The 26,295-nt window shown below is 44.6% G+C and overlaps 1 protein-coding gene across 1 annotated transcript in view; it reads right to left on the bottom strand.

Annotated features, from left to right (window-relative positions):
• The window catches only part of CAMK1D (calcium/calmodulin dependent protein kinase ID), a 130,167-nt gene extending 105,283 nt beyond the window's left edge, over positions 1 to 24,884 (bottom strand). Inside the window, exon 1 of the mRNA XM_081957576.1 lies at positions 24,250 to 24,884. Coding sequence (XP_081813702.1) covers positions 24,250 to 24,344 — 95 coding nt within the window. The 5' untranslated portion in view covers positions 24,345 to 24,884. The remainder of the gene's footprint in view (positions 1 to 24,249) is intronic.
• Between the last annotated feature and the right edge of the window lie 1,411 nt (positions 24,885 to 26,295).

Genomic DNA, 26,295 nt, shown 5'->3' with positions numbered 1-26,295 from the left:
ATAATCTATGGGTCTTTACAACCAGGAAGAAACCCTTCTAAGATTGCAAGCTGGTGTATCTTCTACATACACAATTTACACCATCTTTACAACTGGGAAGAAAACCTAAGATTACAAACTGGTGTATTTTCTAGATACACAATTTATACAGCCTTTACAACTGGGAAGAAAACTTTCTAAGATTACAATCTGGTGTATCTTCTAGGTACATAATTTACACCGTCTTTACAACTGGGAAGAAAACCTTCTAAGATTACAAGCTGGTATATAATCTAGATACACAATTTATACAGTGGGGTGGTTGATTATGTTGCTGATATCCAAACCTCTGCAAGCGATCAGTTTTAGTTGATTTTTGTTGCACAAATCAAAATGTTTTCAGCTTAAGGTGGTTACCCAAAAGACAATGCTACTAAACCCAGATACATCGTTCTGCCCCCGTTCCCACATCCCAAAGCATACCCAAGGGATGAACAGATAAAAGAAAGCTACAAGTTGCAGATAAACTTTCTCTGCAATAACCAACTCTCCCACCTTGTCAATTTAGGACTAACAATCCTTGATGTGTTCAGATTTTTCAGTCAGGCCTGAAATACTGAAGAATCATTTTTAATTGCTGAAAAGTTTCCCAATCTAAGGCTCAACCTCAACCCATCCTGGCCACCCAGCCTCCCATTATTATGTCTTACCTTTATAAAATACTAGCCAATAACCCGGCTTTGCCCAGGTTTTTATGTTTAGGGGGGAAATGTTCGGACCAAACGTAATTTCTAATGTTGGATTTTCCCCCTTACCAGAGGGAAGACCCTTGTGGAGTACTGTGAAGCCGTTACCATGGCAACTCCACTGTGTTGTACAGTAGAAGCCATTTATGGCAGTACAGTAGGAGCCGTTTTAAGGCACAACAGGCTGTATCGTAACAGAATACACACACCGAGGGGTGTTAGCGGTGTCTTACCCCCACAGTATTTGTTTCCAGAGAGTAAGTCATCTGTGTACCAAGTTTGATTGAAAGTGCTCGAGGAGTTCCAGAGTTATGCTGGAACATACACATACAAACACACGCACAGCATTTATAGATAGATAGATAGATGGATGGATGGATGGATGGATGGATGGATGGATGGATGGATGGATGGATGGATGGATAGATTTACACCATATTTTAATTGCCTAAGCAATCTCAAAGACAATTGACATTAAAAACCAATTAACTGTTTAGACCCTTAAAACTTCTGTGATGCAGGTAGAACAGAATGGCTCCGTTTTCTTACTGCACTCTTAACCATATGGCATTTAATTTATTTTCAATAATTCCAGTTTTACCCTCCGTCTAGTGTCGTCGTTATATCTACCTACTCGTTAAAGATTGCACAATTTTGTGCTGTGGTATAAATGTGGGATTCCTTCTTAAAGCCACTTCTTCATTCTCTCTGGGCACTTCTTCTTTCTCTAACTTCAAGAAAAATTAAAAATAGCCACCAAGAAAAAAAATAAAAAAGAGAGAGATTTCAGATTCCCTTAAAGCAGGATCCTTATTCTTGTTTTTGACTGCTAGATACATCCGCTTTAAAACTGGTTTTCTTCCCCTAGAATGAAGTCACTTACGTGTGAGTTGGATGGCTGCGTCAATTTGTTAAATAAATAAATGCATAATAAATACATGATAAATAATTTTGCTGTCCCTGCTCACTTAAAACCATGGAATTTTCTGATTCAAGGGCTAAGAACATTTGACTCGACTCAGGTTTGTTTAAAAAGATCAACACCTTATTAAAATTAATTCCATCTACTGAATATTTGCTTCCCGTATACAAACTGATAACAGACAGTTCTCAACTTACGACCATTCGTTTAGTGACCGTTCCAAGTTATGACGGCACTGAAAAATGGGACACTTTTAAAAAAGGTTTTTCATACTTATGACCATTGCAGCGGCCCCAGGGTACCTAGAACTAAGGAGAAAGTTCCTGACAGTGAGAATAATTAACCAGTGGAGCAACTTGCCACCAGAACCTGTGAAAGCTCCAATACTGGAGCTTTTTAAGAAGAGACTGGACAATCACTTGTGGGAAATGGTATAGGATCTCCTGCTTGAGCAGGGGGTTGGACTAGAAGACCTCCAGGGTCCCTTCTAATTCCGATATGCTGTATTCTATATACGATCAAAATTCAGACGCTTGGCAACTGACTGATACTTACGACGGTTATAGTGTCCTGGGGTCACGTGATCCCCTTTTGCGACCTTCAAAGTCCGCAAAGTCACTTAACAACTTTCTGACTAAGTTAACAACTGCAGTGATTCACTTAACACAGGGGTGTCCAAACTTGGCAACTTTAAGACTTGTGGACTTCAACTCCCAGAATTCCCCAGCCAGCTGGCTGGGGAATTCTGGGAGTTGAAGTCCACAAGTCTTAAAGTTGCCAAGTTTGGACACCCCTGACTTAACAGTAGCAAGAAAGCTCGTAAAATGAGGCAAAGCCCACTTAAGAAATGTCTTGCTTAGCAGCATCAATTATGGACTCAATTATGGTCAAAAGTCAAGGACCATTTAATACAGTTCCTCATGTTGTGGTGACCCCCAACCATAAAATTTTGTGTTTTCCATATATTTTTTTTGTTCCTTTCCCTTTCGTTAATAATTACGTTTGGATGAAATTTTTGAAAACCCCAAGTGAAGAGCTGATTGAAACATAATTGATTAATATAAAATAAATATATTATATTATATTGATATTGGAACGCGGTAAAGTGTGTAAATGTGGTGCAAATGTTGAAATATGTTTCATAAAAACTATTCTAAATGAAAAAAAAAGTAGCATGAAATAAACGTGCAGTATTTTTGAACTAAAAAGAAAAAGAAAGGAAATTATATTAAATGCAACTACTTTTCCCCATGGAAAAGATGTTTTTGGTGCACTTGGAAAGTGAACGCATGGAGAATCCTGCTGATAGAAATATTAAGCTATTCCTCAATATCTTCACATGCTTTCTTTCCCCAAAGTGTTTGCAGAAAGTACTTAGCTGTGAGTGGTGTACCATGACAGCTATTAGCTTATCTGACATCTGTACTTCTCTTTCACGAAACAGAACTTGCCGTGTTTACTTGCACAAAGAAATAGGGCCTCGGGAGAAGCCGTAGCACTTGGACTGGATAAACATTGGCATTTATTATTTGGATGGCTAGGCATATAAGGCAATTGACAGGATAGAAATTGAGAAGAAAATTGGACTGGTTCTGTAGGCAGAAACTTAGAATACAGAATAACAAGAGTTGGAAGGGACCTTGGAGGTCTTCTAGTCCAACCCCCTGCTTAGGCAGGAAACCCTACACCACTTCAGACAAAGGCTTATCCAACATCTTCTTAAAAACGTCTAGTGTTGGCACATTCACTTAAAACTTGGGATGCAAAGTTCATTGGGTTTTCCAACCCAATTCCAAAAGACATTTTGGGTTCAATTGTGGTCATAAGTCAAGGACTACCTGGATGAGAAGGCTTCATGAATTACACTTTGGAGTCTCCAGATTTGCAATCATGTCTGCAGTTTTTTTCTCTGACACACTGCAAACTAAGGCGCTCCTTCTACCATACTGTGATTGTGGGCATGTCCCAGTCAAAAGAGTTCAGGGGTTAAACTATGGAACTCTGTGTAACTGTCCTCACACTGATGATGTAACCAAGTTGGGTAATGAAACGTCTGCAAGCAAACAACCAAGCTCGGAGAGCATCAAGGACACAATCAGTTGTGTTGATGTTTTAATCATGACCTTTTGAACAAGCTTTAATAACCTGACTAAAATATATTTTTAAAAAATATGTACAGCTATTCATAAGAGGAAACCCCACTCCCTTCTAGCACTGATGATGTAGCCTAGTTGGGTAATGAAACTTCTGAGAGCAAACAACCAAGTTCAGAGAGCATCAAAGATTTCTTGGTGGAAGCTACTTAAAGGTTTCCCTCGTACATCTGTACTAGTCGTTCCGGACTCTAGGGGGGCGGTGCTCATCTCTGTTTCAAAGCCGAAGAGCCAGCGCTGTCCGAAGACGTCTCCGTGATCACGTGGCCGGCATGACTCAATGCTGAAGGTGCACGGAACGCTGTTTCCTTCCCACCAAAGGTGGTTTCTATTTTTCTACTTGCATTTTTTACATGCTTTCAAACTGCTAGGTTGGCAGAAGCTGGGACAAGTCACGGGAGCTCACTCCATTACGCATCACTAGGGATTCGAACCGCTGAACTGTTGACCTTTCTGATCGACAAGCTCAGCGTCTTTAGCCACTGAGCCACCGCATCCCTATGGAAGCTACTTACAACCCTCTAAAATTCAGCTTCTCATGTACGGTTCAAATTTACAAGGAATCGGAAGAACGCAGGGAAAGCAAGAAATATTTGCTTTTTTCCCCCTGGCTGGGGAATTCTGGGAGTTGAAGTCCACATATCTTAAAGTTGGATTGACACACTTGCTGTTGGACAGATGCCATAAGCCTCAGTGACACATACAGGAAGTCCTCAACGTATGACCACATTTGAGCCCAGAATTATTGTCATAAGTAGTTACGGACATAAGCCAAGGCATCACATGACTGGATCGAATTCATGAAACAAACACCACCGCCATTAAGTGAGTGGCCTGGTCGTTACGCAAATCCATTTTCCCCAAGGGAAGGGGTTGGGTTTTTTTTGCAGAAACTGAAATAAAATACCAGAAACCAGCAAAAAAAAAACCTGTGCAACTATATTTTCTTTCTGCATCTCAAGGACACTTCGTGGTCTGAGGAAAAAGCTATTTGTTAAAATCTCCAAAAAGTTATTTGAAGTTTTAAGAGAGGGGGGGAGGGAGGGAGGGAGAGGGAGAGGGAGAGGGAGAGGGAGAGAGAGAGAGAGAGAGAGAGAGAGAGAGACTTCATAAAACATAAAAGCAGCAAAAAGCAAGCCCAATTTTTTTTTTAAAAAAAAAGTTCCTTAAACAAGTAAGAAGCTCACTCCCTGATCAATATTTAATCTCTAGCCTTCGGATAGCTCTCCAAATCGAGGCTCTAAATCACTTTTATTTCAAACACCTTGGAAAGAAGTGCCAAAAGTGTCCAGCTGAGAGAGATGAACAAGAAAAACGGTGATTATTTATTTGCCTACTACCTAGAAAACGTATTAACTTTTTTAAAAAAACTGTTAAACAAGTTTATAAAGATCACCGTTTCAGAATAAAAGCTCACTGTCTGTCGGGTATACCAAGGACATACAGGCAGTCCTCGGATTACGACCACAATTGAGCCCAAGATTCATATTGCCAAGTGAGGCGTCTGTTAAGTGAGTTTTGCCCCGTTTTACAACCTTTCTCGGCACAGTTGTAAACGAATCTCTGCGGTTATTAAGTTAGCAACATAGTTGTTAAGTGAATCTGACTTCCCCTTCGACTTTGCTTGTCCGAAGGTCGCAAAAGGGGATCATGTGACATCCTCTCCGAAGACACTGTGACCGTCATAAATAGGAGTCAGTTGCCAAGCGTCCGAATTTTCCCACACATAAATCACTTCTCTGACTGTTTTTGTACCTACTCAGTCAACAATCTAAGTAGCTGTGAAACTGAATAGGCCAAAGCAGGACAAATTCCGGTAGAGAATGTGTTCCCTGAGGATGTAAACGTAAACGCTCAGAAGAAATCACTTTTCATAGATCCAGAGGGACTAGCAACTTGTTCACAATTTGAATTTGGAAAAACAAGCCAAAAGAGAAAATTCAGAAATCCAGTTTCTATGAGCTATTATTCCTTTTCCAAGAACAGACACAACATATCATAAATTGTTTTTAGATATAGATATATAAATAGTGTTTATCTGTTAATGTTATATACTGTATTAGTTAGCATTATAAAACTATACAAATGGTACGTTATATTATTGGGCACCGTGATATTTTACAGCGCTGACTAGAGATTATTAACACTCTGGTGATTTAGATAACTTAAGCCTTTATAGATAAAGAAAGAGGTTATGTCAATATAAATTGTGATTTCTCAGATGTGAAGGTTAAGGTACTTAAAGCTTACATTCAGAGATGGGCATGGAATTTAGAAAGAACTGCAAAGCACTAGAATTATTTGTTACATAATGGAGGTTTCTATCTTAAGCTCCATACTGAATATCAAGGTCTCAACCATATTGTTACTTCTTTTTGTTGTTGTTGTTTAGGGGTGTTAGAAAAAAAGGAATGGAAAGAAAACCTTGAGAAAGTTTTGTGATGTTTTACAAACGGTGGAAAGGAATGGATACTTCCAAGAGAGAAAGACTGAGCCAAGAAAATGATGTTTAGCAAATTTCTGTTCCCATGTTGTGAAGGATCTATTCTCTCTCTCTCTATCTCTCTCTCTATCATCTATCTATCTATCTATCTATCTATCTATCTATCTATCTATCTCTCTATCTCTCTCTCTATTATCTATCTATCTATCTATCTATCTATCATCTATCTATCTATCTATCTATCTATCTATCTATCTATCTATCTATCTATCTATCTATCTAGTTATCTATATCTTTTTTCTGCAATAGATATAGATAGATTGATAGATGATAGATGGTAGATGATAGATGATAGATGATAGATGGATAGATGATTGATAGATAGATAGATGATAGATAGATAGATAGATAGATAGATAGATAGATAGATAGATAGATAGATGATAGATAGATAGATGATAGATAGATAGATAGATAGATAGATAGATAGATAGATAGATAGATAGATAGATAGATAGATATGGATGGAAAGACAGACAGATAGACAGACAGTCAGTCAGTCTAATCCAAGAAACTGGATGGTTCAGTCAGAGTTGAAGGAGCTTCTTGGATGAGAAGTGAAACCTCTTCAAAGAAAACCAGAAAGTCCAGTTGCCTCTTGAAAAAGCACCTTTGGGACAACCCGTTCAAATCTCTAAGCAACCCCCCCTCCCTTCTGGCACTGATGATATTCCCTAGCTGGGTCATGAAACGTCTGCAAGAAAACCACCAAGCTCAGAGAGCACCAAGGACTCCCTCCTGGCAACCCAAATAATTCTCTTCTATAGGCACAAGTCTGTTTGGAGGGACTTTTCTGAAGGCAGAATCCTTGAAAAGCTGGCATTTAGTTGACAAAAAAAATCCCCACAAATATATGAATAATGCAACAATATGCATGTCGGCTTTCATTCAGAAGCAAACTGCCCTTTTATTAGTCTGGGGAGAGACGCATCTCACAGCGAGGCTGTCATTTTGTGATATCGTGTCTTCTAGGAGCAATTTTGTTCAAAACAAACGACTGGATAGCAATTGCTGATGAATAACATTACCCGGTTTTTATGACAGGGACACAAAATGAAGTGTTTCTATTGTCTGGGCTGGAAATGGGTTTTGTGAAGAGCCCCGTGCGAAAAACAGTGGAAGCCACAATGATAAATGGGCATCTCGCTGGTCACTTGTGGAGGAATCTTCTAAAGATTCTCAGTAATTCAATTTTATTATTTTTTTTAATATGGTCACTCCACTCGGCTTAAAAGAATGAAGAAATGGTTGGACAAACTTTGAAGTAGGAAAATAGAATCAAATGGAATGGAATGGAATGGAATGGAACGGAACAGAACAGAACAGAACAGAACAGAACAGAACAGAATAGGAATAGAATAGAATAGAATAGAATAGAATAGAATAGAATAGAATAGAATAGAACAACAGAGTTGGAAGGGACCTTGGAGGTCTTCTAGTCCAACCCCCTGCCTAGACAGAAAACCCTGGCCTATATCATTTCAGACAAATGGTTATCACCCTACATCTTCTTAAAAACTTCCAGTGTTGCAGCATTCACAACCTCTGGAGGCAAGTAGTTCCACTGATTAATTGTTCTCACTGTCAGAAAATTTCTCCCATATATATTTGGAAATAATTCCAAATATATTTCCAAATATATAGTGAAATATAGTGAAATATATATCTCACTAAATTATATATATATTTGGCTCGGGTGACAACCCGTTCAGGCCTGATCTTGTTGAGACAAACGACAATCCAATGAGACAATCAGTATTTAAGTTTCTTTCCTGGGCGACTTCTACTGCATATCTCTGTGAAAAGAGATTAAAGAATGGCTTTTTGTGCTGGTTTCTATATGGGAATTGCATTCCCCTTTTGTTCCTGCAGATAAATCAAGTTCACAAACACACCAGTTTTCTCCTTTGGCGCCTCTTCGTTTGAAGGATGGATTCGTTCTTAGGCAACGTTCAAAAGCACCAACTCAACCGTTGGCCATCCTGAACTAGGGCCGTGCCGGGCTTCAGGTGTGAAGGTGAAAGATATTTTAAAGCACACAAGGATACACACTCAGCCCCTCCCTAACACGTCTTAATCAAAAGCCAACTTTTCTTTAAAAAAAACAACAACAATGCAGGAGATTTAAGGATTTCCCAGACAGAAGATAAAAGAAAACTCCCCGTGGCCAAAGCACACATGTCTGAGCTCAAACCCAAGGCTTAAAAGTCTTTATCGCAACACTTATCGCTTATATATTTCTTCCTTTTTGTTTTTGCACACCGATTTCCTTGTCCGTGTTCTGGGCCAATGCAGTGAGGTGGTTAAAAGTCATGGACCTGGCCTGGAGAAGATTTAATTTAAGTCTACTCTTAGATGGGTTACCTTTGTGCTAGAGGCACACATGCTCAGCTCAAGCCTTCCTTGCAGGGCTGTTGTGGAAAATGAACTGAAAACAAACTGGAGTCCAGAGAGAGAGAGAGAGAGAGAGAGAGAGAGAGAGAGAGAGAGAGAGAGAGAGAGAGAGAGCTATAATGAGGGGAAGGAGGGAAGGGAGGGAAGGGGAAGGAAAAGGAGAAGGTGAAAGAGAAGGGGAGGGAGAGGGAGAAGGAGAAAGAGAGGAAGGAGGAAGGAAGGAGAGGAGGAGGGAGAAGGAGGAGGAGGAAGGGAGGGAGGAGGAGGAAGGAGGAGGAGGAGGAAGGGAGGGAGGAGATGAGAAGAAGGAGAGGGAGGGAGAGAGGAGAGAAGAAGGGGGAGGCAGGGAGGGAGTAGAAGGGGAGGAAGGAAGGAAGGAGAGGGGGAAGGGGGAGGAGGGGGAGGAGGACGGAGGAGGAGGAGGAGGAGAAGGAGAGGAAGGAAGGAAGGAAGGAAGGAGAGGAGAAGGAGAAGGGGAGGGGGAAGGAGGAGGAGGAGGAAGGGAGGGAGAGAAGGAAGGAAGGAAGGTGACTATCAAAATCACTAATTTTATAAAGGTGATCAAACTAATCTTCAGACCAAGCTCAACACCTGGTGCCTTTCTAGACAAACCTACATAGACTTCTTGGCAGCAATACAGAAGCTCTTCGCCACAACAGGCCTTCTTCTGAGCTTCTTCCTAATTTCCCAATTTATCCTGCAGCGCCCGAAAGTCTCTCATCCAAAGGCTAACCATAACTGACCCTGTTTAACCTCAAATCCCAGACAAGGCCAATCCGACTTTTCCATCCGGTCTTCAAGGGACTATTCCAAGTCATGTCCTGAAAAGCTTCTGAAAAGGGAGGAGCAGCTGCCCACCATTCCTCTCTCCATTTGGGCAACACGATTGTTGTGGCCCACCACAGAGTCAGACAGTGAGGAGGTTGGGGAGGAAGATGGGCCAGTCCTGGAGTCTGGGGAAGGCTCTGATGAGGGCTCTGCGTCGGAGGCAGAGAGGGGGCCAGGCCCATCTGGGAGTTATGTGCTGCCTCCGGAGTCAGACGTCAGTGAGGCAGAAGAACAGCTGGAGCCTGTTCCCAGTGTGCGCATGCGTAGAGTTGCCAGACAAAAGGAACAGCTAAAGAACGGGGGAGTACGACTTGGGAGTAAGGCCACAGGTGGATGATGAATGGCCCCTCCCAGAGGGAATAAAAGAGGAGCGAAAGGGGAATGGAGTTTGCAGGACACCATTAGTTCGCTTCATTGATTTGTGACTCTCCGAGACTCCTGGCCAAGTTCTGCAGATTTCAGCCTGGCAGTTCTCCAAGCCTGCAGTTGTGAAATCTCATGAAAGACTGTTTGCTCTAGAGGAATTCCCTTTAACTTAAATAAAAGAGGTTTTATCGGGACAAGGAGTGGGTGATCTTGGGAAGCCTGAAGAAGAATGAACACGTGTCCCGTTGGGCGGAGGAAATGTCAAAAGAGGACTTACAGTCCTCACGATGCAAACCTTGTCTCCATTATATGTGCCCTGTGACAACCTACGCATGTAGGAAAGGGCTGAAGGACACCTACCATTCTTCTTGGTCCTACCTTCTTTCTTTGCTGAAGATCTCTCTGAATCAGTCTGGATACCAAGAAAGAAAATAAGACTCTCCTCATCTTTCAGCCTGATGTGATTCAGATCCCTTAATTTCCTTTGAAAAATTGAACTCGGTGGCAATTAAGAGATCCAATCATCTCCAACACTCTCTACCAACACCGAGGAGGTCAAAGAAGGAAGAGAAATGGTGGGCTGTTGTTGTTTTTTTTCATTCTATGTTGGTAATAAACGCGAAAGTCACTGAATACTTGAATCACAATTGCCTTTTCCTCCTTTTATCGTCATCCGGAACATTCCCTCACGAAGCGCTTAGCAAAACTATTATTTCCCAGAGAAAATCGGCAACAGAGAACAAGTCTCAGCCTCCTGAACAGAAGAAAAAAATAAATAAATCTGAAATAGTGTCCTTGAAATAAGCAAAACCAGAATGAAAGGCAGATAATGAAAGTGGAGAGAGAGAGATAATCTTCCGGTTGCCTTCAAAAAAATATCCTCTTTGTAGACAACCTTGATGGAGAGGAACGTATCCACCCTTCCTTCACCAGGTAGGACGGCACCAATTTATTTATTTAGTTTGTCACTCATGTGCAAGACAACAGGAATAAGAATAAACATGAATAAGAGCACAGGAGATGGGGACGAATAAATGGGGACAGTAGGACAGGGACGGAGGGCACACTGGTGCGCTTATTATGCGCCCCCCTTTTACGGACCTCTTAGGAATGGGGTGAGGTCAACAGTAGATGATTTAAGGTTGAAGATGTGGGGGTTTCAGGAAGTAACAATGGAGTCAAGCAGAGCATTCCAGGCGTTGACCACTCTGTTGCTGAAGTTGTATATTCTGCAATCGAGTTTGGAGCGGTTGACCTTGAGTTTGTATCTATTGTGAGTTTGTGTGTTGTTGTAGTTGAAGCTGAAGAAGTCGTTGACAGGTAGGACATTGTAGCAGATAATTTTGTGAACTACGCTTAGGTCAGACCATAGGTGGCGTATTTCTAGGTTGTCCAAGCCCAAAATTTCAAGCTTGGTGGCTCTCCCTTCTAGCACTGATGATGTTATCTAGTTGGGTCATGAAACGTCTGCAAGAAAACAACCAAGTTCGGAGAGTATCAAGGAGTCCTCATCACATAGGACACTCCAGATAAACATTATTCAACTCTTGATGCCCGTAAACTTCTAACCCAGGAGATTCTTAAAAGAGGAGATCTTAAGAGGACCCACCACCCAGTAGAAGCAAGTTCTGGTCCATCCAAATTTCAGCCATTCATAAAATATACAGGAAGGCACTTCCTTGCTATTTCCTTGGATGAGTTTTTGTCTCTTCCCGATTCCGCAGAGCTGTTTATAAAATGCAAAGAGATAAAGTTGCGGCCAAGAATGGCTTCGTATCCATGACCTCACCGAATTCATCGCAGGAACATCGTCTTCCTTGGGCTATAATTAAAAACAAAGCAGGGACACCTACCAGATGCAGCCGTATCGATGGGCAGCTCTCCAACTCTCGATGGGTCAGGAAAAAAAAATCACAAAGGAACAGGGGGTGCGATTTCGGGAGTAGCCGCATCTCCTCTGACTTTCCTGCCCCATCCTGCTTTTAAAGCATGCTTTTCATGGGGGGAAAAAACCCAGAAAACGATGCTCGTTGGCAAAGCAAATCGGCAACCTCTTGATGTGACAGGAGCAGCAAAGGTGTTAATTTATCATTGTCCAAAATCGCCTGCAGCTCACAACAACCGATGCCTTTTAAATAGCATTTTGCTAGCTGGGAAAAGGTACCATCAAACTCCCTCTGATCTCCAATGTTATGGTATAACATTTACAAGAATGAAGGTTTATTCGCGAGAATGAAGGGTTATTCACAAGAATAAAGGTTTATTCACAAGAATGAAGGGTTATTCGTGAGAATGAAAGTTTATTTGCAAGAATGAAGGTTTATTCGCGAGAATGAAGATTTATTTGTTATTCGAACCAATAGTGGTTTTCCGGCGTGGATTGCTGCAACCGGCAGCGACCCAGGCCTGCCATGGCCCCGAACCGGTTCCCCGGTCTCTTCTCCCACTGCTGGCATGTTTCTGCACATGCGCAGGACAGTTTTCAGTAAACTGCACATGTACAACATGTGGCAGGTGTGTGCTTGAGCGAAGCAAGCAGCACACACACAAAAATTTTGTGTACACTCAAAATGCCTTCCTCAGCAAACCAGTAGTAAACCGATTAGGAACACACCACTGAGCTGCAGCCATGAGTTGACCTCGCTCGCCGCCTCCTGCACCTCAAAAATAATAAGACCTCCCTGAAAACAAGGCCCAGGGCTTATTTCAGGGGTCAAAAGAAAATAAGACCCTGTCTTATTTTCAAGGAAGCACAGTGTGTGTGTGTATATACATATGTTTCCCGGCATTAACGCTGAATAAACGCAGCTCTGTGAGAACCTTGGTTACACAATGTTGTTAGAAGCTTGGTAGGGATTTCAATTTTGACCTTAAGTTGCTTAAGCTGTCTGGGAACAGCTTTTCAGCTTCACGTTGTTTTCATACTTTCAAAAAAATATCAAGTGCAAAATTATGTGCCTATGAAGTAAACGTAAATTTTAATTGTGACTCACTGAATTCATTTCAGTGGCACTGCTAGTAATAACTGGAGGAGCTTGGTTACAATCTATAAAGACCTTCATGGCGGAGGGTCTGTTTAAGGGATCACCTGTATTGTGGGGGGGGAGGGGGTCCCACCCAGTGAGATTGGGCAGGACAGGTATGACTCAGACCCTTCATTCTACTGGGACCTACAGAGCCTTCCTTCTCTGTCCCAGGGTCTCCCACCAGAGACCCTTACAGCTTCTGTCTTGATGAGGTTTAAAAAAATAATGAAAATGTTTTCTCACGGACTTTGGGGAAGGATGGCGGGTCAACCACCGTAGGACGTTTTATAAAGAATTTGTCTTCTGGATGCTGAAGATAGGTAGATGGATGGAAGGATGGATGGATGTAGAGAAAGAGAGAGGGAGGGAGGGAGGGAGAGAAGAGAGAGATGAGAGACAGACAGACAGACAGATGATATGATAGATTGGATGGATGGATGGATGGATGGATGGATGGGTGGGTGGGTGGGTGGGTGGCTAGGTAGGTTGGTAGGTAGGTAGGTAGGTAGGTAGGTAGGTAGGTAGGTAGATGATAGATAGATAGATAGATAGATAGATAGATAGATAGATAGACAGACAGACAGACAAACAGAGGGATAGAGAGAGATACAGAGATTGATAGAGATATAGAAATAGAGATGATGGATAGATATAGAAATATAGATAGGTGGATAGATAGATAGATGATAGATAGATAGATAGATAGATAGATAGATAGATAGATAGATAGATAGATAGATACATAGATAGATACATAGATAGATACATAGATAGATACATAGATACATAGATATGGATGGTTGGATGGATGGATGGATAGATATAGAGAGATACAGAGATTGATAGAGATATAGAAATAGAAAGAGAGATGGTAGATAGATATAGAAATATAGATATAGAAATAGAGAGAGATGATACATAGATAGATAGGCAGGCAGGCAGACGGACAGACAGACAGATAGACAGATAGATAGATAATTATTTATAGGCCAAGTCTGATTGGACACACAAGGAATTTGTCTCCGGTGCAGAAGCTCTCAGTGTACATGCAAAACCATAAAGGTGATGGGTCACAGATCATAAACCATAGTTACAACCATTAATCATAAGGTACAAACAACAAATCATGGGATACCAATAGGAGAAGAAGGTAGGGAAGAGGAAAAGAGGAGAATGGAGAAGATGAGCAGGATCATAGCAATGCAGCCCTTCTCCAGGGGTAAATACCTTTAGGCCTAAGACGGTGCTGTGGGAATTAGGTGTTGAGGGGAGTGATGGCGAAGGGGGAAAACTGCCTTTGCGTCTCAGTTGTTTTGGCACGCGATGCCCTACGGCAGAGTCCTGAGAGGAGACGTTGAAACAGTTTTATGTCCAGGATGTGAGGAGTCTGTACATATTTTCTCAGCCCACTTTTTGGCTTGTGAACTATACAGATCCTCAACGGAAAGCAGTCTGGTTGCAATCAATTTTTCTGCATGGTCGGTTTTCCCACGGTTCTTCCTTGTTTGATGTAAGTCATCTGGAGCTGAGCAGCCGCTAAACCAAGGCTACGCAAACCAGGGTAAATGCCTCCAAATTGAATAAAATTGTTTTTCTTTGGGTAATCCGCACAGTCCAATGACAATGGGCACATTGAAATTGATCCCAATAGAGGAGAATATTTGTAACTCGGGATTGAAATGGGAGTCCTTGGTGCTATCTGAGCTTGGTGGTTTCCTTGTAGATGTTTCATGACCCAACTAGGGAACATCATCAGTGCTAGAAGAGATTGAGGTTTGTGAAGAGGAGAGGGAGGAGGAGGGGGCAAGGAGGGGGAGGAAGATGAAGAGGGTGGAGTCCTTGATGCTCTCTGAGCTTGGTTGTTTTCTTGCAGACATTTCATTACCCAACTAGGTAATATCATCAGTGCTAGAAGGGAGAGAGATTTGCAGAGAGGAGGAGGAGGAGGAGGACTGTAGGACTAAGTATGCTTGTGACTATGTAGGAATTCTAGGCGGCTTCCTCTTTTGACCCCACCCCTTGTTTCTGCCATTCCTTCCTCTACTCTGGGTCTCAGTTGAGAAGATGATAGTAAGGTAGAATGCCCACTGAAGATTTGATTACTACAAACATAGATTTCTTTCCCCATTTAACACCCTAGAACAGGGGTGTCAAACTCAATTTCATTGAGGGACACATCAGTGTAGTGGTTGACCTTGGTGGGCCGGTTGGGCATGGCCAACTGTGTGGGTGTGGCCAACAGGATGGGCGTGGCCATCTTGACACCACTCACTGGGTGTGGCCAACTGGGTGGGCATGGCCAGCTTAACGCCACTCCCCAAACTGCTGGCATGTTTCCTCTTCACATTGGGTAGACCAGTCCGAAGCCACTCTGGCTGGCCCCTTACATTTTCCAGGGTGGCCCTATGGGCCGGATCTGACCAGGGGCCTTGCGTTTAACACCCCTGCCCTAGAAAAAGTGAATGGATAAGCCATCCAACCTTGTAGTTGGTAGCTGATACTTTTTCCATTTCCTGCTCACCTGAGATTCACTTATGAATTGAACCAGTTCAGGATGCCGGACCATCTGAGGTTTAGAGATCGGATGACTGCCCAGGAATACAGTCCCAGCTTCAGAAGTTCTCCAGAAGAACGGGCCACAAGTTGGAGCCTGCTTCTAAACTGGAGAAGGGCAGGCATTTCTCCTAAAGCTCGTGAGTACTTTACAAACTATGAAACCTGACTTTGTTGAGGCAGGAAGATAGGATGATGGATCCAGATAACAAGCTTGTGTAAACACAACTATCGACCTCCAAGCCTGAGAAAATTGCGAGCAAGGGCAGGAGAAACAAACAGGGCGGTGACATGGGTTTGTTCTCACCGACAGACACGTTGTGTACCCAGAGCTTAAATTTTCACTGTAGATCTTCAGCATTATTAGAACTAATTCATATCTACAAAAAAAGTTACTTCTCCACCTGATTTTGCTTCCTAACTGAATGTCCCAACGGTGGTTTTTCCAAAGGGAAACTGGACTTTTTGTTTTGTTTTATGGTGTTGGAGATTCTCGGTCATCCAGGTGATGGTTGTCCCAAAGGTGTTTTTATTCAAGAAGCAATGGATATTTTTTTTCTTGAAGACATTTCGATTCTCATCCGAGAAGCTTCCTCGGTTCTTCTTCTTCGGAACTGGAGAAGCTGCTTGGATGAGAAGTGAAATGTTTTCAAGGAAGTCCAGTTGCCTTGAAAGTCAGCTGAAGAACTGAGGAAGCTTCTTTTGGACTTTCTTGGGGTTTTTTTCTTCGAAAACCTTTCGCTTCTCATCCAAGAAGCTTCCTCGGTTCTTTAGCACTGAAGAAGCTTCTTGAGTGAGAAGCTAAATGTTTTCAAGGAAGAAAACCCCAAAAAGTTCAGTTGCCTTTTGGAAAAAACACCTTTGGGACAGCCATGACGGGGATGACTGAGAATTTCCATAGAAGTTCTCTTGACTCATATTACTCATTCTTTTCTGTAACTGATCATTTCAATTTTCTAGGTTTTGTGGTTTTCTTTCTATGGAAAGAAAACTGAAAGAGTGAATTTTACTCCACCAAGAGTAAAACTGAATTTTACTTTAACAAGAGTAAAACTGAATTTTACTTTAACAAGAGTAAAACTGAATTTTACTTTAACAAGAGTAAAACTTGAATTTTACTTTAACAAGAATAAAACTTGAATTTTCCTTAACAAGAGTAAAACTGAATTTTACTTTAACAAGAGTAAAACTGAATTTTACTTTAACAAGAGTAAAACTGAATTTTACTTTAACAAGAGTAAAACTGAATTTTACTTTAACAAGAATAAAACTTGAATTTTACTTTAACAAGAATAAAACTGAATTTTACTTTAACAAGAGTAAAACTGAATTTTAGTCTAACAAGAGTAAAACTTGAATTTTCCTTAATAAGAGTAAAACTGAATTTTACTTTAACAAGAGTAAAACTGAATTTTAGTCTAACAAGAGTAAAACTGAATTTTACTTTAACAAGAATAAAACTGAATTTTAGTCTAACAAGAGTAAAACTGAATTTTACTTTAACAAGAGTAAAACTGAATTTTAGTCTAACAAGAGTAAAACTTGAATTTTACTTTAACAAGAATAAAACTGAATTTTCCTTAATAAGAGTAAAACTGAATTTTACTTTAACAAGAGTAAAACTTGAATTTTCCTTAATAAGAGTAAAACTGAATTTTACTTTAACAAGAGTAAAACTGAATTTTAGTCTAACAAGAGTAAAACTTGAATTTTCCTTAATAAGAGTAAAACTGAATTTTACTTTAACAAGAGTAAAACTGAATTTTCCTTAATAAGAGTAAAACTGAATTTTAGTCTAACAAGAGTAAAACTGAATTTTACTTTAACAAGAATAAAACTGAATTTTCCTTAATAAGAGTAAAACTGAATTTTACTTTAACAAGAGTAAAACTGAATTTTAGTCTAACAAGAGTAAAACTTGAATTTTACTTTAACAAGAATAAAACTGAATTTTCCTTAATAAGAGTAAAACTGAATTTTACTTTAACAAGAGTAAAACTGAATTTTACTTTAACAAGAGTAAAACTGAATTTTAGTCTAAGAAGAGTAAAACTGAATTTTCCTTAATAAGAGTAAAACTGAATTTTACTCCAACAAAAGTAGAACTGAATTTTATTCCACCAAGAGTAAAAATGCAAGCAGGGGGTTGGACTAGAAGACCTCCAAGGTCCCTTCCAACTCAATTCTATTCTATTACTCTACCAAGAGTAATATCCAGCCTGCCTCCTTCCACAATCAACCCCCTATCTAAATAAAAAATAAAAACAACCAGTGTTTCTAATGTTTATTTTTCCCATCCTGGGGAACAAAGGCCAATGCCTCAGAGAGAAGTTGTAACTTTTTGTCAGCAATTTCCCTTTTTAATTCTTTGAAGATCCGTCAGATGGATGCCATCTGGACTTATCTCCCCGTCCCTCCCAGTCGGTCGCTTAAGCTTATTAACATTTATTTCTCTCCGTTCCTGGGGGGGTTGGGGGGGGGAGCCAGTGAATGCAAGAGCATCTGTTCTCTATCCTCAGCCGTGAAAAATAAAAATAAAGAAGCAATTCAGCTTCGGTGCCCGTTTTTCTTGCTTTTCTTAAATATCTCTGCCTTCCCTTATCAGTTCCCGCATCCAATTTGTGTTTTTATTTGTCTTAAGGCCCTTTGCCAGATGTTCCTCAAAGTTTTCCTCTCTCTCTCTTTTTTTTGTGTGCTTTTTTTACATTGGCTGCCGGGGATTTCTTGCTGATGTTCCTTTTTTCTTCCCTTCGTGCCATGATGGCAACCCTAAGGCACAGATGCTACAGGCGGCAGGCGGAGCCCTCTCTCCGGGCACGCAAGACCTCACCCAGCGAAGCCGCAACGAGGCATGTGCCTCCTGGCAGCCCACTGATTTTTGGTCTCTGCTGTGGAAGCAGGAGATGTGCGCGCATGGGTGGGGGCCAGAGGGTCACACGTGGTGGGGCGGGGGGGGATACGGGGAGCGGTGTTCCCCCCGCAGCCTGTTTTCGGTCCCAAGAGGCTTCAGGGAGGCCTGCTAGGCCCAAAACAGGGCATGGGGGGGTTCGTGTGTGCATGCGCAGGGAGGTGGAGCACACTGCATTGTGGGCATGGGCAATTTTGGCACATGAGGACCAAAAGGTTAACCATCACTGCCTTAGTAGGAGCCTCCAGAAGTTGTGAATGCTCCAACACTGGAAGTTTTTAAGAAGATGTTGGATAACCAAAGTGGTGTAGGGTTTCCTGCCTAAGCAGAGGGGTTGGACTAGAAGACCTCGAAGGTCCCTTCCAACTCTGTTGTTCTATTCTATTCTATTCTATTCTATTCTATTTTATTCTATTCTAGTGACACATAAATTCAAGGGGTTGTTGGAAAAGCAATAATTCCCCCTAACTGACAGTTAGGAATCCTGACATCTTCTTAAACAGCCAGTCCTTGGCTTACAACAATCTGTTTAGTGACCGTTCAAAGTTACAACGGCACTGAAAAAAGCGAGTTACGACCCCTTTTCACATTTACGACCCTTGCTGCATCCCCAGGTTCACGTGATTTATATTCAGATGCTTGGCAACTGACTCGCCTTTACGACGGTCGTAGCATCCCAAAGTCATGTGAGATCAATCTCCTTTGGCAGACCTCCGGAAAAACAAAGTTAACGGCGAGGCCAGATTCATTGTACAACCGTGCGACTCACTTAACAACTGCAGCGATTCACTTAACGAATGTGGCGAGAAACATCGTAAAATGGGGCAAAACTCACGGAACATTTGTCTCCCTTAGCGACAGAAATGTGGAGTTCAGTTGTGATCGCAAGTCAAGAACTTTCTGTGTTTCATAGAATGGTTTTCGACTGTAGCTTGAATAAAGGAATGGAGCCAACGTAGCCTCAAATATGCAGCTTATTTCCAATATGTTTTTTAATTCTTTTGAAAGCATTTCCCCCCTTCCTCAATTTGCTTTTCCTGCACAATATATTTTGCTACTAGCTGGAAATCCTGCCCTCATAAATCATCTCTCTCTCTTCCCTAGCCTTGTCATTTCCCTCATAGTCATCCTCATATTAGGAATGTAAATATTATGCATCCCAAAATTATAAATATTATCTTCTTTCTTTCAAGGGCTTCTCTTCCAACACATGAACAGAGGGGCGAAATATGGATTCCATCCTCTCCGTTGTTCTGCAAACCGAAGATGGGCACACAACACATCACAAACGGAAGCAGGTTTTCCACAACCAGAAATCTCTCTGGATCAGCCATCAGGACCAGCGAATGGGAAGACGGCTCCCCATTAGTCACCCGTATTGTGACAACTTTCCCCCAAAGTTTCACAAAATCACCATGGCAATCCCAAAACTTCGAATGACGTCACGCCAAGGCTCACCGAAACCCAGAGGAAACTGTCAGCTATTCTTAGAATCCTCAACCAGAGTTCACAACAACACAAAAAGCACGTTCTTTGGCCCTTCTTTTAAAATAAAGCTAAATATGATGATAGAGAGAGGGGGAGGGGAGGTATAGAAATAAAGATATAGAGATAGATGATAGATAGATATAATGATATAGAGAAAGCAATGGATGGAAACAAATCAAGGAGAGAAGCAACCTAGAACTAAGGAGAAATTTCCTGACAGTTAGAACAATGAATCAGTGGAACAACTTGCCACCAGAGGTTGTGAGAGCTCCATCACGGGAGGCTTTTAAGAAGAGATATAAGGTCTCCTGCTTGAGCAAGGGGCTGGACTAGAAGACCTCCAAGGTGCCATCCCACTCTCTTACTCTGTCATTCTGTTTTACTTTTATCTTCCTTCTTTTTTCCTTCCCCCCTCCCTTTCTTTTATCCTATCCCTTCCTTCCTTTCTTCCTCCCTCCCTCTCTTTCATCCTATCCCTTCTTTCTTTCCTCCCTCCCTCCTTCTCTCTTTCATCCTATCCCTTCTTTCTTTCCTCCCTCCCTCTCTCTTTCATCCTATCCCTTCTATCCTTCCTTCCTCACCCCCTTTCTTTCATCCTATCCTTTCCTCCCTCCTTCTCTCTTTCATCCTATCCCTTCTTTCTTTCCTCCCTCCCTCTCTCTTTCATCCTATCCCTTCTATCCTTCCTTCCTCACCCCCTTTCTTTCATCCTATCCTTTCCTCCCTCCCTCCCTCTCTTTCATCCTATCCCTTCTTTCTTTCCTCCCTTTCTTTCATCCTATCCCTTCCTTCCTTCCCTCCTTCCTCCTTCCTTCCCTCCCTTCTCCATCACTGGAGGTTCCCTTTGACTGAAATCGCAGAGGCTCTCCCGCTTCGACCTCCAAGGGCCCCTTCCCAGTCCGTTAAAGGAAGATCCTGAAGTAAAGTGCCAAAACTATTCAACTGGCAATTCTAAGCATGAAATAAGCTGCCCTCTATAAATCAATAATTTAAAAAAAGAGAATCTGAGAGGAATCCTGAGGCTGGGTTGACATGATGATACCGTATGTAATTTTATGGGATTCTCAGCCGGATTTTGGAAGGAAAGAAAGAGATGAGATGTTAACCATAAAGCCCTCCCCCCAACCCCAAACCCAACCCCATGATTGACAGAGTATTTGGGGAGCATTATAAAAGCCACACATTCTTTGGATTAGAGGCTCAGGGGCTAAGACGCTGAGCTTGTCGATCAGAAAAGTCGGTGGTTCGGAGGTTCAAATCCCTAGCGCCGCCTAACGGAGTGAGCTCCCGTGACTTATCCCAGCTTCTGCCAACCTAGCAGTTCGAAAGCACGTTAAAAATGCAAGTAGAAAAACAGGGACCACCTTTGGTGGGAAGGGCGTTCTGTGCACCTTTGGCATTGAGTCATGCCGGCCACATGACCACGGAGACGTCTTTGGACAGCGCCGGCTCTTCGGCTTTAAAACGGAGATGAGCAGCGCCCCCTAGAGTCGGGAACGACTAGCACATATGTGCGAGTGGAACCTTTACCTTTTACCTGTATAAAAGCCACACCTTCTTCAGACCAACCACAAAATCCATGGTCTCAGGTTTCCTAGGTGATTTCTGATCTAAATTCTCTTTGGGTCGTCTTTGGCTTAATCCGGATTATGAGATGAAGCAGGTGGGATGACTCAACACGATTTAAAATAGGCATTTCCTTCAGTGGGGAAATCCTCCTTCTGTATCAGCCAAACTTTCCTCCTTTGGCCCTGCCTTTCACCCCAAAGGATCACCGTTCGATCAAAAACACACCCCTAAAAACAAGGATCGTTGCCAATCCTGCCTTTGGGCTGTAAAGCGTAAAGTACAATGGGAAAGGAGAACAATTAATGGCGCAAAGCGCTTGGTCGCGTTCTAGATTGATCTGGTCATCTTTGGGACAAAGTACCACAAAGCCCATGATTCCTGGTTTTCCGGGCCTTGCCGAGAACCATCATCATTGGATAAGCAAAGCAAGGACACTGTCCCCAAATCCAGTGGTCCCTGGGTGGTCATCCCCAGCCCCAATCATCTAGAAGGGCTCACCTGACGGACCAACTCGGAGAATAACAGAGTTGGAAGGGATCTTGGAGGTCTTCTAGACCAACCCCCAAGCAGGAGATCTATACCAGCAATGGTTAGCCTTTTGGTGCACATCTGCGCACAATCCCAAAATGCAATTCGAGCGTCCCCCATACATGTGCCCGGGTTCCCGCCCCCTTGCCCATTTTTGGCTTCCAGGTTGGTACAGGAAGCCTACCAGGCCCAAAATGGGGCTTGGGCCTCACGCAGTACCCCATGCCCCATTTCGGTTTCCAGGTTGGTGCAGGAGGCGAACCCCCAAAATGCAATGAGAGTGCCCCCCCCCCCGGCACACGCGCCCTGCCCCACCCTCCTACGCGCGTGCATGGCAGAGACCCAAAAACCAGCTGGCCAGTAGGAGGCACACACGCATTCGTGGTGGAACTAGGCTGGGGCGAAGGCTGGCATCTCCGCAGAGAGAGCTCTGCTTGCCCCTTGCGGCACGAGTGTACACAGGGTCTCCATGCCAGGCCTACAAGGTCCCTTCCATCTCTGTTAATCTATATTCATCCCCCCCATCGCCGTTACTACGACTGAGCGAGCTTCCACGGATACTTCGGTGGTCCACTAGGGCTTTTCCCGATGCCCGGCCGGAAGAATATTTTGCCACTGCTGGATTCGTGGTTTTAATCGCGTCTTATCCGCCCTGCCCCCAGGTGAAATCCCCGCCAGGGTGGCCACGATGCCAAGGAAATTGCAATCAAAGCCTCCATTTTGCTAATCTTTTTATCCGAGCATTATAAATAAAAGGGGGGGGGGGAGGGAGGGAGAAAGTATTCCGGCAAGAAGAGTGAAGCCGGGTGGACAAAAGAGATCCCGTCTCCCCTCCTCTCCTTGCGGCTCCACTTGCTATGAATAGATCCTGTTGTCAGATTCAGGAGGATGCAAAATCTGCAGCTCCCCTTTGAAATCCCGGCTCTATAAATACGGACAGCTGACATTCCTGGTTTGTATTAGCCAGGGTTGCATTCTCCCCCCCCCCCACCTCGCCATGGGTCCAAGAATCTTCTTCCTTGTGAAACCATCCACCACACGCGTAGTCCTTGACTTACGACTTCAAGCGAGCCCTGCCTTCCCGTCGCTAAAAAGCAAGAAATTTGTTCAGGCCCATTTTACGACTTCCCTCGCCGCCGTCCTTAAGGGAAGTCCCGCGGGTGTTAAAGTAGGAACGTGAATCCAGTTTCTGATGACGCGGCCCCGTGGGACACCGCCACCGTCATAAAAGCGAGTCATTTGTCATTATCTGAATGTAAATCACACAATACCCCACCCCCCCCCGGGAAGCTGGAACAGTTGTTAACGGTGAAAATGGCTGTAGGTCACCTTTTTCCAGGGCTGTTGTGACTTCAAACGGCCACTAAGCGAACTGTCGTAAGTCGAGGACTAACTGCATTCTACAAGAGACCTTCCACGTGGGCAGAGGAACAGCCAGTCCCCCCCCCAGACATCAAAGCCCACTTTCTTATGACTGTTTCCAAAAGGACTCTCCGTCGCCAATGCCCCCCCCCCACCTTCTCTGCACAAAACACCAGTTGGTGAAACAACCAGCGTGGTGTCCAGTCCGCACAAACCAACACAACAAGGAACACACCTCCTGCCCACAATGGACCAACCCCTCCACGCCAGCTCTGGACAAACAGAGGACAGTTGGCCGGAACAGGTGCAGGGGGGGGGACGAGACACATGGAGAGAGACTCTCTGCCTTATCCTCCGGGAGGAAGGTGAGGAGAACAACCTTTAGAGATTTGGCTACATAAACTGGCCTTCTTCGCTTGGCGCAGAGAGGCACAGCAAGGACACACCAGCCTGTGTGAGAGCTCAACAACTCAACCTAAACAAGAGGGGGAGCCCAAGCCCACCTTAAAGCAGGTTGAAGGCAGGAAGACAGGTGGCTCTGGTCCACCACTGGTGGTGCTGAGGAAGCCTCCCAGATGCCTCCTCCCGTTGGCTTCCCCCAAGGGGGACCTGGTGGACATTGGGTGGGACATCTCCCCCCCCCCCCACAGGGCTACGTTGGGTGGGGAAGGGAGGGGCTGAGAGGAGGTGGGAGAGGCGACCCCCCTCCTTCTCCAGAATGAAGGGTCGGGGGTCTCCTTCCAGGGGAAGGGGATTTTTCCACCCACCCCGTCCCACCTGGCCAAGCGCTGGTCGGAACAGGGACCCCCTTACACCCAACTCCAGCGCTGACCCCTGCCCGCCTCTCCCCCTCCCCTCCCCAGTGGACACCCCGCGCCCACCCCTCTGGTCCCCCAAGGATGGCGAGAGGCGCCCCGCACTTACGTCCCCAGGGTCTCCTTGAAGGCGAAGATGCGGCCGATGTCCTCGGCGGGCTTCTTCCAGGACGAGCCGCGCGTCTCGCCGTTCTCCTGGGCCATGGCCGCGGCGGAGGAGCCGAGGGAGCCGGCGGGCGGGCGAGGCGAGGGGGGCGCCAGCCGCTAGCGGCTTTTGCTTTCTCTTCTGCGCGGAGCCCTCCGGGTTCTTCCTGGCAGGCGGTCCGGAGCTCCTCTCCGGCTAAACTTGGACAGTTTCCCGGTCCTTTTCCTTCCTTCCTCTGTCTTCTTTCCTTCTTTCTTTTTCCCCTCCTGTCTTCTTTTCTCTTTCCCTCCTTCCTCCCCTCTCTCCTCTCGTCTTCTTCCCTTTCTTTCCCGCTCCTGCTTTTCACGCCATCCTCCCTCTCTCCCTCCCTCTCTCTCGGCTTGGTGGGGTGTCAAAGGGGGTGGGGGGAGAAGAGGCGTGCCCCCCTCCTAGGAGGCTGGAGGAGGAGGAGGAGGAGGAAAGGGAAAGAAAGAGAAAGTCGCTTTCCCTTCTTCGCCTGCCTGCGCTTTGCAGCGAGAGTGAACTTTCCCTGGGAAGCGCGCGGCGCCCTCGCTTGGCTCCAGATGGGCGGGGGGAGCTGTGCCTCTAGGCGCCTCTGTGTGTGTGTGAGTGTGTGAGTCAGTGTCTCTGGTTGTGTTGGTGTGTGTGTGTACGTGCCTCCCTCTCTGTGTGTGTAGGAGGGCAAGTGAGAGCGCAGCCGAGGGCGACCCTCTCCCCCTGCCCTCCGGCGGCTGCAGCTCCAGGGCCCCCGCTGGCATTGCAGGGCGAGGGCTGGGGGGGGGGGCTGAGTTGTTATGGTAATGGGGGAGGGAGGAGACGCCTTTTGCTTTCTTTCATCCTCTTCCCCCCTCCCTCCCTCCCCCTCCCTCATCCCGCTTGCAAAGCCCGCTCCCCCTCCTCCTCCCCCTCTCCCCCCCCCCCCCGTTCCCCTTGCGAAGCGGCCCGCCACAAATTCGCATTGCACCAGCCGGGTCCCTTCCTTCCTTCCCCTCTCTTCTTCTCTTCCTCCCTTCCTTTTTCCTTCCTTCCTCCATCCCTCATTTTTTTTCTTTCCAACCTTCCTCCCGCGCTCTCCTTTTTTTCCTTTCTTCCTCCCTCCCTCCCTTCTCTTCCTCCCTCTTTTCCCTTTTTCCTTTCTTCCTCCCTCCCTTCCTTCTTTTCCTCCCTCTTTTTCCTTTCTTCCTCCATCTCTTTTTCCCTTCCTCCTTTCCCTTCCTTCCTCCCTTCCTTCCCTTTTTCTTCCTTTCTCCCTCCCTTCTTCTCTTCCTCCCTCCCTTCTTCCCTCCCCCTTTTCCTTTCTTCCTCCATCTCTTTTTCCCTTCCTCCTTTCCCTTCCTTCCTCCTCCCTCCTTCTCTTCCTCCATTCCTCCCTCTCTCCCCCTTCCCTTTTTTCCCTTCCTCCCTTCCCTCCTTCCGGCCAGTGGGGAGGCGAGAGGCCGCGGCAACGGGCTTGGCAAGCCGGGCGCGGAGCCGCGGGGCCAACTATGCGACAACCGGCCCGCAGTCGGGATTGCCTGGCCAGGAAGACGGCTCCGGTTTGCAACGGTGCGGCCGCGGGGGAGAGCCGGCCTGGGCTCCCTCACCGCCACCAAAGACGGGGGTCCTTCAGCCAAAACCCCTCCTATCCCCAAACACATCGGCGGTTTGAATCCCTACTACAGGTCTCCTGCGTTAGCAGGGGGTTGGACTAGATGACCTCCAAGGTCCCTTCCAATGTTGCTGTTTACTGTTTACCTGTGCGATTGGGGGGAAAGTCATCAGCTGGGCCACCCCCCCCCCCCACAAGTGACCAAAGGAACAGCTGGCTCTTCTCTGGTTCAAAAAACTACTTCCCCCCCCCCCCTTCCTCTTTTTACAATTAATCCACAGGAGATGTTTGTCTTCCTACTTAGAGGCTCCAAATCGATAAAAAGGTAGACTAAATGATCTCAAGGGGTCCCGAATAGAGCAACCGAATATCTCATCTATCCTGCTTTCCTCTCCACTACACACTACAGCTGGGGTTTGCCC

The sequence above is a fragment of the Natrix helvetica genome (genome assembly GCF_964273705.1).
Source record: "Natrix helvetica genome assembly, chromosome: 6".
Lineage (NCBI taxonomy): Eukaryota > Metazoa > Chordata > Lepidosauria > Squamata > Natricidae > Natrix > Natrix helvetica.
The sequence above is the reverse complement of the archived record's forward strand: the minus strand, read 5'-3'. Positions and strand labels throughout refer to the sequence as shown.